This window comes from Spermophilus citellus, assembly GCF_964194105.1.
Source record: "Spermophilus citellus genome assembly, contig: SCAFFOLD_102, whole genome shotgun sequence".
In the NCBI taxonomy this organism is placed as follows: Eukaryota; Metazoa; Chordata; class Mammalia; order Rodentia; family Sciuridae; genus Spermophilus; species Spermophilus citellus.
Window position 1 is genome coordinate 1,528,726 of NW_027672732.1, and position 17,510 is coordinate 1,546,235.

General features: G+C 34.1%; 2 protein-coding genes across 2 annotated transcripts in view; both read right to left on the reverse strand.

Moving 5' to 3' along the window:
• LOC308640687 (ras-related protein Rab-32-like) overlaps positions 1-17,510 on the reverse strand; it is a gene marked incomplete at its 3' end in the record, with an annotated part of 422,333 nt that overhangs the window by 283,461 nt on the left and 121,362 nt on the right. The gene's annotated exons all lie outside the window — the stretch shown is intronic.
• LOC308640680 (androglobin-like) overlaps positions 1-17,510 on the reverse strand; it is a gene marked incomplete at both ends in the record, with an annotated part of 138,925 nt that overhangs the window by 626 nt on the left and 120,789 nt on the right. The window contains 3 exon segments of the mRNA XM_081312475.1: positions 2,038-2,256; positions 2,260-2,275; positions 2,902-2,995. Of these exon segments, the coding sequence (XP_081168601.1) occupies positions 2,038-2,256; positions 2,260-2,275; positions 2,902-2,995 (329 nt within the window).

Sequence of the window (17,510 nt, forward strand, 5' to 3'; positions counted from 1 at the left end):
TTTGTTGGCTTTTACTCACATCATTCTACAAAACTGCATTTCTCAAGGACACTGATCACCAACAGGCGGCTAAATGCAGGAGTGGTTTTTTTTTGCTTTTGTTCATATTTAACCACACGCCGTCCTCCCAGATGAACTGATTGCCCTTGGCTTTCAGGACATTACACTTCACCTCTCTTCTGTCTTACTAGCTGCTTTTCAGTCACCTTTGCTGATTTCTCCTTGATCTCTTAGTGAGGAAGTGGTCATGCTGTAAGAATAATGACTGATGAACTGATACTAGCCTCAAGAGAACCTTCTAGAGATTCCTGCTCTTTTCTTCATTCTGAATTGTTCAAGAAATTTTCCATGTTTCTGTAACGGGTACAATTTTGTCAAGATATGGGGACCAATTGCTTGTCAGAACAGACTTCCAAAAGTGTCTGATGAAAGTACTGCCTCTACCATCCATCATAAAATTGGATTCCCTAAGCCAAATGCCCAAGGACAAGATGATATCTTTGACATGTTATATACAGAGAGAGCAAGAATGGGGGTGGGGATACATAGTAAGGTTTTGTGTAAAGTAAATTTAATCTGTGTCAGTATTCTCTTGAGAATTGGCATGTTTTCTCCTGTTTGATAAGAAATATGTTACTATCATGTTTCTCTTAAAATGGCTCCACTCAAAACTAGGGTGTTTAATTTGCACCTTACACTTTAACGAATGGGGTCCGAATTCAAAGTCGTCCCGGTTAATATGCAAATTTTGAGAATGCTAATTTTGAAAGGGTACCTAGTGAGGTCCCTTTAATGAAGTGGTAATAGATAAGACAGATCATAAAATGAAGACGTAAACCATTTGGCTCTCTGGGGAAAAGTCCTTCTAGGGAGAAGTAGTTAAGTTCAAAGGCCCAGAAGGGCTTGTGCATGGGAAGCTGAATTCAGTATGGTAAGAGCAGAAAGATAAGAGGGACCTGGGCTATGGCTATGTGGAGCTCTAGGGGTCATAAGTCTGTGTTTTGCCTACCTCCATTTTAAAAATACTTTGCCAGAACCATCCAGTTTTCTTCCAGGTACTGGGTAGTATTGACCTCTGTACTGATTTTCTAGAGCTGCTATAACAAAGTACCACAAGGTGAATAGCTTGAACAGAAACTTAGTGTCTCGCAGTTCTTGATGCTAGAATTTCAAAATCCAGCTACCATTAGGATTGGTTCCTTCTTTGAAGCTGTGTACCACAATGGGACTTCCTTTAATTAATAAAATGTGAATGGAAATAACGTGTCATTTCTGTGGAGCAATAGTAACACCTGATGTGCACTTTTATTGTTTTATGCCAGGGTTGGTAAACTAAAGCCTGGGGAACAAACAGAATAAAATTTGTTTTTCTAAGTAAAGTTGCTTTTATTTATAGGTGATCCCATTCGTTTAAGTATTACCTTTGATTTATTAAAAAATGTTTATTGTCTGGGTCTTTACAGGGAATGTGTTTACCAAATCCTGTGTTAAACCACTGACATGTTGAGGGTTTTGTTACCATAGGTAACAGATTATCAGATAATCAATTGATTATGATATACAATGGATCAGCAACTGCTGATCATAGAACACATCCTAGAGATGGCAAAGATGAAATAGGGCCGCCAGATAGGGGACAGTAGCAGACTCTGAATGGATAGCAATGATGGTTTGGACTAGGGTGGTGGGGACAGACACAGTGAGAAGGGGTCAGACTTCCTTCTATTCAGTTATTGTATGATTCTTTGTGTGTGTGTGTGTGTGTGTGGTGCTGGGGATTGAACCCAGGGCTTTGTGCATGCAAGGCAAGCATTCAACAAACTGAGTTACATCCCCAGCCCAGTTATTATGTGATTCTGATTGCTTTTGAATATTACAAAAGGACGGTCAGCTGGGATCCATGCATGCACAGGCTTATGACCCCTAGCACTCCACATAACCATAGGACCACTTCCCTCTTATCTGTTTCCCCCACCTCTCTGCTCACTTCGCCCTTCTGCTTTTAACATACTGAATTCGGCTCCCCATGAAACTCACCCGCATTTCTCCGTACATGTCCAGGACTTCATCCTTTAACTTAGTCCGCTCTTCCTGATCTACGTCTCTAATACTAAGCATTCTGTTCCTGTATTGCCAAAACTGATGAATTTCTTCTGCCTTTTGCATTGTTTGCAGCCGATTCAGCTCCTCTGTTTGCAGCATAGCCTCATCATTTGTTTTCCTTGATGTAAAATCAACAAAACAAATCCATGTCTTTCAGGCACTGTAGAAGACACTTAACTTTAAAATTCAAAAATAAGTTAAAATTGTGTCAAGAATGTGGTGGTCTGAATCAAATCAAACATTAGGGATAGAAAAAATAAACTATTAATTTTTAAATGCTCCATTTACTGAAGCACTGATATTTCAGGAAAATATTTTGGAAAATGTCAGTAAATTTGGATGCATCATTTGATGTGTGATTGTGGAACTGTTTAAAACTACATGAATATTTTGTAGATTTTCCCTCTTTTGAGCTTATGTAGTTAAATAATTTTAATATTTCCAAATTTACAAATATGCATGAGTTACTGTCTCTCCATTAATCTGATTGTCTGGTTCTTAAGAAAACCAAATCTGTAATTGAATAATAGTGGCAGGTATGATGGGAATTTTCTGTAGCTCAATTTGACTTAATCTGGCCTCAAATTTTTACAAAAAAGCATTTAAATGCATTAGTGATTGAATTCGTAAAATGATTGCCAAAGTTGATATGAAAAACCACATAGTTCTAAAATTTTTTTAAAAATTACTAAAAACATTTAATTTCAAAATTTCAGTTGCTTAACAACTGCCCATTGGCAATGTATCCAAAATTCTATAACAAAGTTGTCTGCATTAATAATGTTTATTAAAACTTACCGTACATATTGACTTAAGTCCACATATTCTAGTGCTTTTTGAATGAGTTCTGGAGATATTTCCAAAATTGTTGGGGATCTTGACTGTTGCCCTGCTTAAAAAAGAAGACCTAGGTTTGTTTTTTTGTCTTTTGGGAGTTTTTTGAAGGAGGAATTAAACCCAGGGGTTTTTAACCACTGAGCCACATCCCTAGCCCTTTTTTATTTTTTGACCTTTTTTAATTTTTAAATTTGTTTTAATTAGTTATACATGACAGTAGAATGCATTTATGCACTTTGATATATCATACATAGATGGGATATAATTTCTCATTTTTCTGAGTGTACATGTTGTATAATCATATTGGTTATTTTTATTTTTTATTTTTAAGGCAGGATCTCACTAACTCACTTGGAGCCTTGCTAAGTTGCTAAAGATAAGCCTCTACCTTGTGATCCTCTTGCCTAAGCCTCCCAAGTTGCTGAGTTTACAGGCATGTGCCACTGCACCTGACAAGACCTAGGTTTTCAATAACTCATAAAGAACTAAATCATTGCTATCTCTCAATTTAATTGAAAATAATATTTTCTGTTAAAAAAATAGACACCAATTTGACTTGACATTTATTATGGTTTTATCAAAAATATGCATAATGATATTTTATATTTATCCCCAGTATTGAAATAAAGGAGATAAGAAGATTAATGTACTCCATTAGAAGAGTAACACAAGTATTCTAATTGCATTTAAATGAAAGAAGAGACCATAAGCCCTACTTTAAGTTACAGAATGACTCAAACTTTAAAGAGCTTAAGCAATGTGTGAAAACTATACCAAGCACTATGGGAGTTGAGATATAAATGTTTAAGACATTATCCAGCCTTCTAGAAACTTACCATAAATAATACATAAAAGATAAATACTGAAAAATTAACATCAGCTAAAATTTTACTACAGTAGACCCACGGATTTAAGGCTTTAGATTCTGTAGGTACTACTCTTCTGGTCTCTCCGGACCATTAAATCTTTTTAAAAAACTTTTGTTTTTATAAAACAAAATTTGCATACAATAACATTAACCCATTTTAAGGAGATAATTCAATCCATTTTGAGTACCTAGTTGTATGACCAAAAGGCAGTTTTAAAACATTTCCATGATTCTAATGAGACCTCTTGTGCCCTTTTGCATTCAGCCTCAACTTTCATCATTAGCTCCAGGCAACCATGAATTTTCCTTTGTCTCTATATTGGTAGCTTTTATTGAACAATATCTCCCAAAGTTCATAGTTTGCATTAGGATTCATTTCTGGTTTTGTATATTGTATAGATTTGGATAATTGTATTGTGACATGTATTCACCATCACAGTTTTATACAAAGTAGTTTCTCTTCCTGCAAAATCCTCCATGCTTCATCTGTTCTTTCACTACACCCCTAACCCTGGCACCCACTGCTTTTATTTTCCCTCCTTTTATTGTTTTGCGTTTTGCAGAAGACCATGTAGTTGCAATTAGACAGTGTTTATAGTCTTTTTAGATTGGCTTCTTTCGCTTAGTAATATATCACTAAGTTTCCTCCATCTCTTTTCCAGTTTGACAGACCGTTTCTTTTTGTGGCTGAATAAGACTCCATTTCCTAGATTAACCACAGTTCATCAATCTCCCCATGGAGGTCATCTTGGTTGCTTCCAAATTGTGGATCTTATGAATAAAGCTGCGTGGTAAACAACCATATGTAGGTTGTTTTTGTGAATACGTTTTCAGCTCCTTTGGGTGGATACCAAGGAATGCAATTGCTGTATGGTATGGTAAGAATGTTTAGTTTTGTAAGAAACCACCACAAAACTGTCTTCCAAAGTGGTTTTGATATTTTTTTTTTTATCCTACCAGCAATAAATGAGAGTTCCTATTGCTCCAAATCCTCACTAGTACTTGGCATTATTAGTGTTCTAGATTTTGGTCATTCTAATAGGTATGTGGAAGTACTTCCTTCATTTACATAATGACCTAAGTAGAGCATCTTTTCATCTGTTTTTTTTTTGCCATCTTCTTTAGTGAGGTGTCTCATCTGTTAAGGTCTTTGGCTCATGTTGAAGTCCTGTTGTTTGTTTTGTTATTGTTGATTTTTAAGGATTCTATGTGTATTTTATTAAGTAGTCTTTCATTAGATATATCTTTTGCAAATATTTTCTCTAAGTCTGTGACTTATTTTTGAATTCTCTCCATCGAGTTTCTTGTAGAGCTGAAGTTTTTAATTTTAAGAAGTTCACCTTATCAATTTTTTTCATAAATTGTGCCTCTGTTATCACCAAACACCAGGCCATTTAGATTTTCTTCTATGTTATCTCCTAGGAGTTTTACGTTTTACATTTAGATCTGTGATCCATGTTGTGTTAATTTCTGTGAAGGATTATAAAATCTTTTTCTAGACTCATTCTTTTGCAAATGGATATGGAGCTGTTCCAGCACCATTTACTGAAAAGACTCTCTTTTCACCATTGCCTTTGTTCTTTTGTCAAAGATCAGCTGACTATCATCTTAATTCATTTTCTGCTGCTATAACAGAATCCAAATGAATCTGTAATTTAAAAAAAATTTAGTTCATTTGGCTCACAGTTCTAAAGTCTGGGAAGCCCAAGAGCATGGCTCCAGCATCTGGCTAGGACCTTTGTGCTGCATCATAACATGGTGGAAGGGCAAGGAAGTACCTGTGAGACAGAGAGAGGAGATTGGGTCAAATTCATACTTTTTCACCAAGAATCCGCTGCTCACATAATAACTGACCCATTTCCACAATAATAATGACATTAATCCATTGATGAGGATGGTACTCTCATGGCCTAATTACTATCAAAGGCCCACCTTTTAACACTGTTAAAATGATAATCAAATTTCAACAAGAGTTTTAGAGAGGACATTCACACCACAGCAGTTATATTCACTTGGGCCTCTTTATTCTGTTACATACATCTATTTCTCTGTTCAGTTGCCAGTATCACTCTGTCTCCGTTATTGTATCTTCATAGTAAAACTTGAAGTTGAGAAGTGTCAATTCTCCAACTTTCTTATTCTTCCATGTAGCAATTGCCTTTTTGAATCTTTTGCCTATCCAAGTAAACATCAGAATCAATTTGTTGATATTCACAAAATAACTTGCTGGGATTTTGATTGGGATTACATTGAATTTATAATTCAATTCATTCAGAATTGACATCTTGATAATATTGAGTCATTTTATCCATAAGTACAGAATATCACTCCATTTATTTTGTTCTTTGATTTCTTTCATCAGAGTTCTGCAATTTTATTCATATGTATATTTATTTGTATATACCCTGTTAGATTATCATTGTTGAGGGTACTAATGTAAATGGTATTGTGTTTTTAATTTCAAGATTTACCTACTCATTGCTGATATGTAGGTGAGTTACTGATATTTATGTATTAGCAAAGCATATTGAAATCTTGCTATAACCACTTATTAATTCCCTGAGGTTTGTTGTTGCTGCTTCTATTGTAGATTTTTGTCAACTCTTACAGATTTTCTACAAAATCATATCATTTTTGAATAAAGAGACTTTTATTTCTTTTGGACAGCCTATTTTTATTTCCTTTTTTTATTGGAGTGGCTAGGACATATATTAATGGGTTACCATGTGATATTTTTATATATGTATATATTGTACAATGTTTAAATAGGGTAAAACATGTCTATTTCCTCAAATATTTGTAATTCTTATGACAAAGCTTTCAATGTAGTTTCTTCTTTTTGGATATTACAGTTCATTATTGTTATCTCTGCTCACCCTACTGTGCTAATCAAATCAAAATGCCTATCTATAACTTGGTACTCATTCTTCCTACCCCCATACTCCTTAGCCTCTGTTAAGTACCATTCTACTTTCAACTTCCATGAGATCAGTTTTTTAATATTCCTTATATGAGTGAGGTCATGCAATATTTGTTTTTCTATTACCAGCTTATTTCACTTTACATAATTTTGAATTCTATCCATGTTGTTGCAAATGATAGTAGTTCGTTCATTTTTATGGCTGAATAGCATTCTGTACCAGATTTCCTTTATCCATCCATCAGTTGTTAGACATTTAAATTATTTCCATTTCTTGGATATTATGAAGAGTGTTGTAATAAACATGGAGTGCATATGTCTCTCTGACATTCCAATTGTATTTCCTTTGACTATATGTACATTAATAGGATTGCTGAATCACATGGTGATTTTATATATATATATATATATTTTTTTGAGGACCTCCATAATGTTTTCCATAATGGCTGTATTAATTTACATTTTTACTAACAGAATACAAGTGTTCCCTTTTCTCCATCTCCTCACAAACTCTTTTATCTTTTTACTTTTTGAAAGAAAACGCTTCTATGGAAGCAAGGTGATATTTCAATGCAGCTTTAATTTGCATTTTCCTGATCATTAGTGATGCTGAGCATTTTTTCACATACTTGTGGGCCATTTGTATATCGTTTTTTGAGAAATGTCTGTTTAGTTCTACTGCTCATTTTCTAGTTGGATTGTTTGGTGTTTGTTATTGTTCTTTTTTTTATTTGCTATTTAGATTTTGAGTTCCTTATATGTTCTGGATATTAATTCCTTTTCAGATGTTTGGTTTCAGATAATCTCTTTATTTTAAGAATTATTTCCTTTCGTGTGAAGAGGACCTTTATCCTTTATCGATTCACTTTATGTATTTTTATGTAATTTCATTTTTTGATGTAATAAAACTTAATATAATGACATTTGTATATTTTTGCCTTTTGTGTGCTTCTGAAATCTTCTCTAAAATATCCTTACCAATTTCAATATTTTAAAGTACTTCCCTTATGTTTTCTTCTAGAAGATTCATGAGTTTCAGGCTTTATGTGTAAGTCTTTAATTTTGAGTTGATTTTCATGACTTGTCAGATACAGAAATATAGTTTGTGAATACCAAATTTTCTCAGCACCATTTATTGAAAAAAGTATATCCTTTCTCCAATGTGTGATCTTAGCAATTTTTGAAATGTAGTTGGCTATAGATATTTGGGTTTACTTCTAGTCTCTCTATTCTGGTCCATTGGTCTATGTGCCTGCTTTTATGCCAATACGATGCTGTTTTGATTATTGTAGCATTATAGCTTATTTTGAAATCAGTAAGCCTAATGCCTCCTTTTTTCTTTTTGATCAAGATTTTTTGTTATTTTTTTGTAATTCCAAACAAATTTTAGGATTGTTTTATCTAGTTCTGTGAAGAACACCATTGTTATTTTGATAGAGATTGTATTGAATCTGTATATATCTTTGTGTAGAATAGACATTTTAACATTACCTTAGTCCTTGGATATGGGATGTCTTTCCATTTGGTAGGTCTTCCTTCAATTTATTTTATCAATATTTAATACTCCCCAGGGTAGGCACCTTTTATCTGTGGTTCAATTTATTCTTTGGTACTTTATTTTATTTTTGTAGCTATTATAAATGGAATTGATTTCTTGGTTTTTATTTTCTATAATTCACTCTTAGCATTCATTTTTCTATATTGATTTTGTATTCTGAAATTTTGGCTAATTTATTTGTTCTAATAGTTATTTTCTGGTGAAATCTTTCAGGTTTTCTATATATAGTTTTGTCATGAGCAAAGGTGACAATTTGACTTTCTTTTTTCCAATTTGGATATCGTGCATTGTTTTTTCTTCATGGATTATTTGCTTTGGCTAGGACTTTCAATGCTATTTTGTTTGCTCCTTCTCTCCCTACTTACTTTTCTCCCTACCCGGGGTCCCTTTTTTCTACTGTATTAGACTCTCTTCAATTTTCATGAGACCACTCACCCACCTTTATTTTCCTCTTTCCTTTTTAGCTTCCAAATATGAGAGAAAATGTACAACCCCTGAATATCTTATTTTGCCTAAAGTAATGTTCATGAGTTTCATCTATTTTCCTTCAAATGACATAATTTTAGTTTTCTTTATGGCTGAATAAAACTTCACTGAGTGTATACAGCACATTTCATTATCTATTCATCCATTGTCAGATACCTTTGCTGATTCATAGTTTGGGTATGGTGAATTGTGCTGCTATAAATGTTGGTATGAGGGCTTTAATTCTTTAGGATAAATACTGAGGAATGCTACAACTGGGTCATATGGTGGTTCTATTCCTACTCTTCTGGGGGACAGACATGCTGATTTCCATAGCAGTGGCATTGATTTACAGTCCCATCAACAGTGTAGAAGTGTTCCTTTTTCTTCACATCCTTTCTAACACTTATTTTTATAATTTGTATTCTTGATGGCTGCCATTGGAGTGGGATGAAATTTCAGTGTACTTTTTTTTAAAAAAAATTTTCTTTCCCTAATTTTTAATGACAGTGAACATTTTTTTTCATATATTTGTTGGCCACTTGTAATTCTCCTTTTGAGAAGTGTCTATTTAATTCATTTTCCCATTATTAATTGGGCTTTCTTGTATTAACTTTTTTGAGTTCTTTGTATGTTCTGAATATTAATCCTCTATCAGTAGAGTAGCAAGCAAAGGTTTTCTCCTGTTCTGTAGGTTCTCTCTTCACATTCTTATTTCCTTTGTTGCATCTTCTTAATATGCTATTCAATTTATTGATTATTGGCATTATTTTCTGAGCTATAGGGGTTCTGTTGAGAAAGATATTGCCTGCACCTATATGTTGGAATGTTGACCCTGTTTCTTTTATTAGTTGTATAGTTTGTGGTCTAATTCGTAGGTCTTTGATTCATTTTGAGTTGATTTTGGTTCAGGTTCAGAAATAAGAATCTAGTCTCACTCTGCTACATTTGGATGACAAGTTTTCCCTGCACCTTTTGTTATAAAGCCTGGCTTTTCCTCTACTATATTTTTGGCACCTTTGTCAAGGATCAGATGACTATCTCTGTGGGTTTGTCTCTGTGTCTTCTATTCTCTACCATTGGTCTATGTGTCTGTTTTTATATCAGAACCATGACATTTTTTTAAAATTACAACTCTGTGGTATAATTTGAAGACAAGTATTGTGATGCCTCCAGCATTACTTTTTTGGCTTAGAATTACTTTGGATGTTCTAGGTCTTTCTTCCAAATAAATTTTAGGACTTTTTTTTTCCTTGTTCTGTAAAGAATGTCTTTGGTAATTCAATGGGGATTACATTGAATCTGTATATTGCTTTTGATGTCATGGACATTTTAACAATATTAATTCTGCATATCCATGAGTATGGGAGTCCATTCCATCTTCCTGTGTCTTCCTCAATTTCTTTCTTCAGAAAATTTTTACTGTGGAAGTCTTTCGCCTCCTTGGTTAGGTCTATTCCTAGAATTTTTTTGAGGGTATTGTGAATGAAATTGTTTTCCTGATTTTTATTCTCAGCAGATTCATAATGAATGTACAGGAACCCTGTTGATTTTTGTATGCCAATTTTGTAGCCTGCTCCTTTGCTGAATTTATTAACTCTAGCAGTCTTCTGATGGAGCTTTTTGGATCCTCTAAGTTTAGGATCACATCATCTCCAAACAAAGATAATTTGACTTCTACCTTTCCTATTTTTATTCCCTTTCATTTCCTTCTCTTGCCTAATTGATCTAGCTAAAGTTTCTAGTACTGTTGAACAGGAGTTTTGAAAGTGGGTATTCTTGTCTTGTTCCAGATTTTAAAGGAAATATTTTCAGGTTTTCCCCATTTACTATGATGTTGGTTTTGGGTTTGTTGTGTATAACCTTTATGATGTTGAGGTAGGTTCCCTTTATTACTAGTTTCTTCAGTGTTTTTATCATTAGTGGGTGCTGATTTTTTTTTAAAAGCTTTCTCTGTGTCATTGAGATGACTAAATGATTTTTGTCCTTAATTCTATTTATATGATGAATTACAATTATTGATTTGTGTATATGTCAAACCATCCTTGCATCCTGAGATAAGGCCAACTTGGCCTCGATGTGTAATCTTAATATGTTGTTGACTATCATTTGCTATCCCTCTTCTACATGTGGATGACAAGTTTCCCCTGCGCCTTTTGTTATAAGCCTGGATTTTCTCTACTATATTTTTTCTACAATACCATTTGCTAATACTTTATTTAGGAATTTTGCCTATAAGTTCATCTGGGATATTGGTCTGTAGTTTTCTTTCCTTGATGTGTCCTTATCTAGTTTTGATGTGAGTATAATACTGGCTTAATAGAATGCATTTGGAAGTGTTCCATCCCTTTCCATTTCAGAGAATAAATTAAGGAGAATTGGCATTAGTTCTTCGTTAAAGGTCTGACAGAAATCAGCTGTGAATCCATCTGATCCTGAGCTTTTTTTGTTGTTGTTGTTGTTATTGTTGTTGGAAGGCTTTCTATAACTACTTATATTTCATTGCTACATATTAGTCTGATAAAGTTTTCTATGTCCTATTGATTTAATTTTGGCAGGCCATGTATGTCTAGAAATTTATCCATTTTCTCTAAGTTTATCCAATTTATTAGAATATAAGTCTCAAAATAGTCCCTAATGAATCTCTGTGATGTTTGTAATGATTTCTCCTTTTTCATTCCAATTTTTTCTTTTCCATTTTTCTTTTGATTAATTTGGCTATGGACCTATCAATCTCAGTTATCTTTTGAAAGCACCAACTCATTGTTTCATTGATCCTTTGTACTGTTTGTTTTATTCTAAATTTCACTTTTACCTTCCTTCTGCTTGTTATGAAATTTGTTTGTTCTTGGTTTTCAAGGACCTCAAGATGCATTAAGTTGTTTACTCTGGATTTTTCTGATTTTCTTATGTATGCACTTATAGCTATAAAAACTCCTCTTGGAAACAACTTCATAGTCCAGAAATAATTTTGGTATGTCATATCTCTATTTTTGTTTGATTCTAAGAATTTTTAAATATCTCCTGATTTGTTCTGTCATTCATTCATCATTCAAAAGTGTATTGTTCAATTTCCATGTTTTTATATTCCTCTTCTTAAATTTTATTTTATTGGTTCTTACTGGTTAGACATAACAGTAGAATTGATTTTGATAAAATTATACAAGCATAGGCTATATCTTATTCTAATTGGAACCCCATTTCTTGTGGGTGGGGACGATGGTAGGGTTTAATTAGGTAATTTAATATGCATACATAGGAAAATTATGTTAGATTTATTCTACTGTCTTTCCTATCCTCACCCTTTCTTTTATTCCTCTTTGTCTAATGTACTGAACTTCTCTTCTCAACTGCCCCTCCCCTCATTATTGTGGTTTAGTTTCCATACATCAGTGAAAACTTTTGGCTTTTGGGTTTGGGGATTGGCTTATTTCACTTAGCATGATATTCTTAAGATCCACTAGATTTTAAGATTTACTGGAAAACATCACAAAGTCATTCTTCTTCAGTGTTTAGTAATATTTCATCATGTATATATACCACAGTTTCTCTATCCACTTATCTGTAATGGACATCCAGGTTGGTTTAGTAGTTTAGCTATTGTGAATTGTACTGCTATAAACATTGATGTGAGAAAACTGGGTCAAATGGTGATTACGTTCTAGTTTTTTGAGGAATCTCTGTACTGCTTTCCAGAGTGGATGTACCAATTTGCAATGTTTGAGAGTTCCTTTTTTCTCACACCCTTGCCAACATTTGTTGTTAAATGTATTCTTGATAACTGCCATTCTGGCTGGAGTTCCATGGAATCTCAGTGTAGTTTTAATTTGCATTTCTCTGATTGCTAGAGATGTTGAACACTTTTTCATATATTTGTTGATCATTTGTATTTCTCCTTTTTAGAAGGGTCTGTTAAATTACCTTGCTTATTTATTGATTAGGTTATTATTATTATTATTATTATTATTATTAGTAGTAGTAGTAGTAGTAGTAGTAGTAAGTTTTTGTAGTTCTTTGCATATTCTGGAAACAACACTCTATATGAGGTATAGATGGATAAGATTTTCTCCCATTGTGTAGATTCTCTCCTCATATTCTTAAGCTCTTGATTCTTTTTCTTTCTTTCTTTCATTTTTTTCTTTTCCTTTTTTTTAGTACTGGGGATTAAACCCAGGGGTGCTCACATTCTCACCCCTCTTAAATTTTATTTAGATACAGGATCTAGCTGAATTGCTTAGGGCCTTGCTAAGTTGCTGAGGCTGGTTTTGAACTCATGATGCTCCTGCCTCAGCCTCCCCAGCCCCAGGTGTGTGCCATTGTGCCCGACCTGATTTTTTCTTTTGCTATGAAGAAGCATCATAATTTGATGTCATTTCATTTATTGAATTTTTATTTTATTTCTTGTACTTTACGTGTCTTGTTCAGGAATTCGGTTCCTGTGCCAATATGTTGAAATGTTTTGCTACATTTTGTTCTAGTAGGTGCGGAGTTTCTGGTCTAATACTTAGGTCTTTGATCCACTTAGAGTTGATTTTTTTTTCCTGCATGGAGGTAGGGATTAACTTTCATTCTATTACATATGAATTTCTAGTTTTCCCAGCATCATTTGTTGAAGAGGTTATCCCTTCTCCAGGGTGTATTTCTGGAACTTTGTCTAGTATGAGGTAACTGTATTTATGTGGGTTTGTATCTGTGTCTTCTATTCTGTTCCATTGGTCTTCTTGCCTATTTTAGTGCCAATACTATGCTGTTTTTGTTACTATAGTGCTGTAGTATAATTTAAGATCTGGTGTTTATATTTCTATAGAGTCTCTTTTGGTTGTTTTCTAATTTCATTTCATTTTACTCTTATAAGATATAAGAAATTATATCTTTTTTATTTTCTAAGAGTTGCTTTGTGGCCTAAAATATGACTCATTTTGGAGGAGTTTCCATGAGTCACTGAGAAGAAAGTGTATTTGGCTGTTGTTTTATGAAATATTCTATAGATATCTGTTAAGTCCACTGGATTTATAATATTTTTCAAGCTCAAAGAGTCTTTACTGAGTTTACATCTGGATGAAAGAGGTATGTTTAAATGATCCAGTATTATTATATTCTAATTTGTATAGTGTCTGTTCTATGATTAGGGGCTTAAATATTTACTATCATTATATATTTTTTTGATTGTTCCCTTTACCAGAATGAAGTGAACTTCTTTGTCTCTTCTGATTAATTTTAGATTAAAATCTACTTTTTCACAGATGAGTGTATTTTCTCCTGATTGTTTTCCGGCTCCACTGGAATGGTGTATAAATTTTCATCCTTTCACTTTCAGTCTGTGGCTATCTTTGCCTTTATGTGAGTCTCTTGGCAACGTATAGTTGGATCTTGTTTTTTAATTCATTCTGCCAATTTATGTCTTTTAATTGCAGAATTGATACCATTTACATTAAATGTTATCATAGAGTGATATTAATTCCTGTCATTTCAATTTATTTCCAATTTCTTTCTAATGTTTAATTTGATCTTGTTTCTTATTTGCTTAGCTGCTCTTCAAAGGAGACTTAGTAATTTGTTAGTCATAAGGTTTTGTTTTTTATTTTCTCTGTATGAATTTAAGTATTGTCTGTTGTTTTAACTTAGTTTCTATGAATTATTTGAGCTTCTGCTTCTCTTGGAAAGTTTTTATTGCTAATTTTATTCTGAAGGATAGATTGTGTGAATATAGAGAAGTTGGTTGACAATTATTTTTCATTTTCTTTTTTTTTTCAATACAATGCCTTTATTTTTATGTGGTGCTGAGGATCGAACCCAGGTCCCGCCCGTGCTAGGCGAATGCTCTATCACTGAGCCACAATCCCAGCTCCAACAAGTATTTTTCTTTCAGAACTGAGAACACATCATTCCAAGTCCACTGGATTTTAGAATTTGTGTTGAGGAATTTAAAGTAATTCCTTGGAATTCCTCTAAATGTGACCTGACATTTTTATCTTGAGGTTATTAAAATTCTTCCTTTGTTCTGTATTTTAGGCATTTTAATTATAATTTGTCATGGGGATGTTCTTTTTTGATATTGCCTATTTAGAGTTTTGAATACATTCTGTATCTAAGGGTCTATCTATTTCCAAAGGTTTGGAAACTTTTTAGTCATTTCCCTGAAGAAGTTGTCCATTCCAAAAGCCTATATCTCACAACCCTTTTCAATTCCAATGATTCTTAATTGGGTATTTTAACGTTGTCCCAAAGTTCTTGTTTATTCTGATTATTTTCTTTTCTTTAATACTGTCTGAATGTTCAAGGTCAGTGACTTTGTCTTCCAGTTCTGAGATTCTGTCCAGTGTAGCCTATTCTATCAGAGAAACATTCAACTGAACATTTTATTGATTTATTGTGTATTTCATTTCCAGTATTTCCTCTCCATGCTTGTCCTCTACTGACTTGCTTAATTCATGCAGTTGTTTTTATATGTTCCTTTAGAATTCAGCAATCATTTGTTATAATAATTTGAATTCTTTATCTTGTATTTCATCCATTTCAAAATCTCTGGAGTTAGTTTCTGATGAATTATGAACTTTAGAAGGCCTTGTGTGTACCTTGCTTTTTCATAATTCTTATATTCCTATGTTGGATTTTATGCACATGTTGGGATAAACTTCTCTTCCACGCTTATGTATCAGGCTTTTGTAGGGCACAGCATTCTCTTGCCAAAGAGTCCTAGAGTGATCTAGATTGAGACCCTTCATAGGTGTGTTATCCACAGACTTTGTGCTCATTCTATCTGTTTTTTGCTACAGAAGTAGATGTCCATGAGTGAGACCAAGGACTCCTCCCCTACAGCTATTCCTACTTGGGGCCTTGTTGGGGGTTTTGCCTCTTCTATTCTTTGTATTAAAGTGTAACTGAGGTTTGAGTGTGGTTAAGTTTTGTGTTGAGCAATGTACACTTTCTTTTGACTGGGTGTATTTCAGCAGCAGAGTTTCCACCCTGTGAACTTGAAGTGTTCCTGGAGATTTCCAACACCTTACTAAAAAGCAGGAATCCCATTTCTTGAATCCTGAGTCATGGATCAACTGAAAACAGCCTTCCTCTGATCCACTATCTCAATACCCCATTTGAAAAGCAGAGATTCCATTATTTGCTTTTTATAATCCACAGAGGCTTATCTGAGATAATACATATAAAGTCACTCTACAAATTAAACATCAATATAAAGGGAATTCCAATAAGTGTTAGTGCCACTGTCATGTGTATCACTGCTTATTAAATAGGCACTTTGTTTCCATCAGCTCAGATATATCAGAATCTCTTATTTGTACAGTAAGAGAGGTCTTTGAATCTTGTAATTTGCCTAACCCAATCAACAAATGGGCCAAGGACCTGAACAGACACTTCTCAGAGGAGGATATACAATCAATCAATAAGTACATAAAAAAAATGCTCACCATCTCTAGCAGTCAGAGAAATGCAAATCAAAACCACCCTAAGATACCATCTCACTCCAGTAAGATTGGCAGCCACTATGAAGTCCAACAACAACAAGTGCTGGCGAGGATGTGGAGAAAAGGGTACACTTGTACACTGCTGGTGGGACTGCAAACTGGTGTGGCCAATTTGGAAAGCAGTATGGAGATTCCTGGGAAAGCTGGGAATGGAACCACCATTTGACCCTGCTATTGCCCTTCTCGGACTATTCCCTGAAGACCTTAAAAGAGCATGCTACAGGGATACTGCCACATCGATGTTCATAGCACCACAATTCTCAATAGCTAGACTGTGGAACCAACCCAGATGCCCTTCAATAGATGAATGGATAAAAAAAAATGTGGCATCTATACACAATGGAGTACTATGCAGAAATAAAAAATGACAAAATCATAGAATTTGCAGGGAAATGGATGGCACTAGAGCAGATTATGCTTAGTGAAGCTAGCCAATCCCTAAAAAACAAATACCAAATGTCTTCTTTGATATAATGAGAGCAACTATGAACAGAGCAGGGAGGAAGAGTAGGAAGAAAAGAGTAACATTAAACAGAGACATGAGATGGGAGGGAAAGGGAGAGAAAAGGTAAATTGCATGGAAATGAAGGGAGACCCTCATTGCTATACAAAATTACATATAAGAGGTTGTGAGGGGAATGGGAAAATAAACAAGGAGAGAAATGAATTACAGTAGATGGGGTAGAGAGAGAAGATGGGAGGGGAGGGGATGGGGGATAGTAGGGGATAGGAAAGGTATCAGAATACAACAATTACTAATAGGGCATTATGTAAAATTTTGGATGTGTAACCGACGTGATTCTGCAATCTGCATTTGGGGTAAAATTGGGGGTTCATAACCCACTACAATCTAATGTATGAAATATGATATGTCAAGAGCTTTGTAATGTTGTGAACAACCAATAAAAAAAAAAGAAATCACTCAAGGCCATGCTTTAGACTTAAACCCTTCTTAACTTTAAAATTCTCAGAATGAGTCAGCAATATTGAGAGTAGAACTAACACTGTAGTTTCTGAGAATATTTCCTTCCTAAATATTATTCTTTCTAGCTTGAGGTCTGAACAAGTGGAGAAACAAAGAATAACCGTTATTGTTGATTCAGGTTAAATTAGAGATGAAGTTTGATGTGAGAAGTAGAAAGACCATTTTCACAGAACCTTGGGGTTGGCAGACTCCTCCAGCCCATTGGGTTGCTCAGGGAGAAGCACATATTCAGGCTCCTATGGGGGCCAGGCTCCCAATGGATTCCTTCCAAATGTATCAATAAATAAGACACT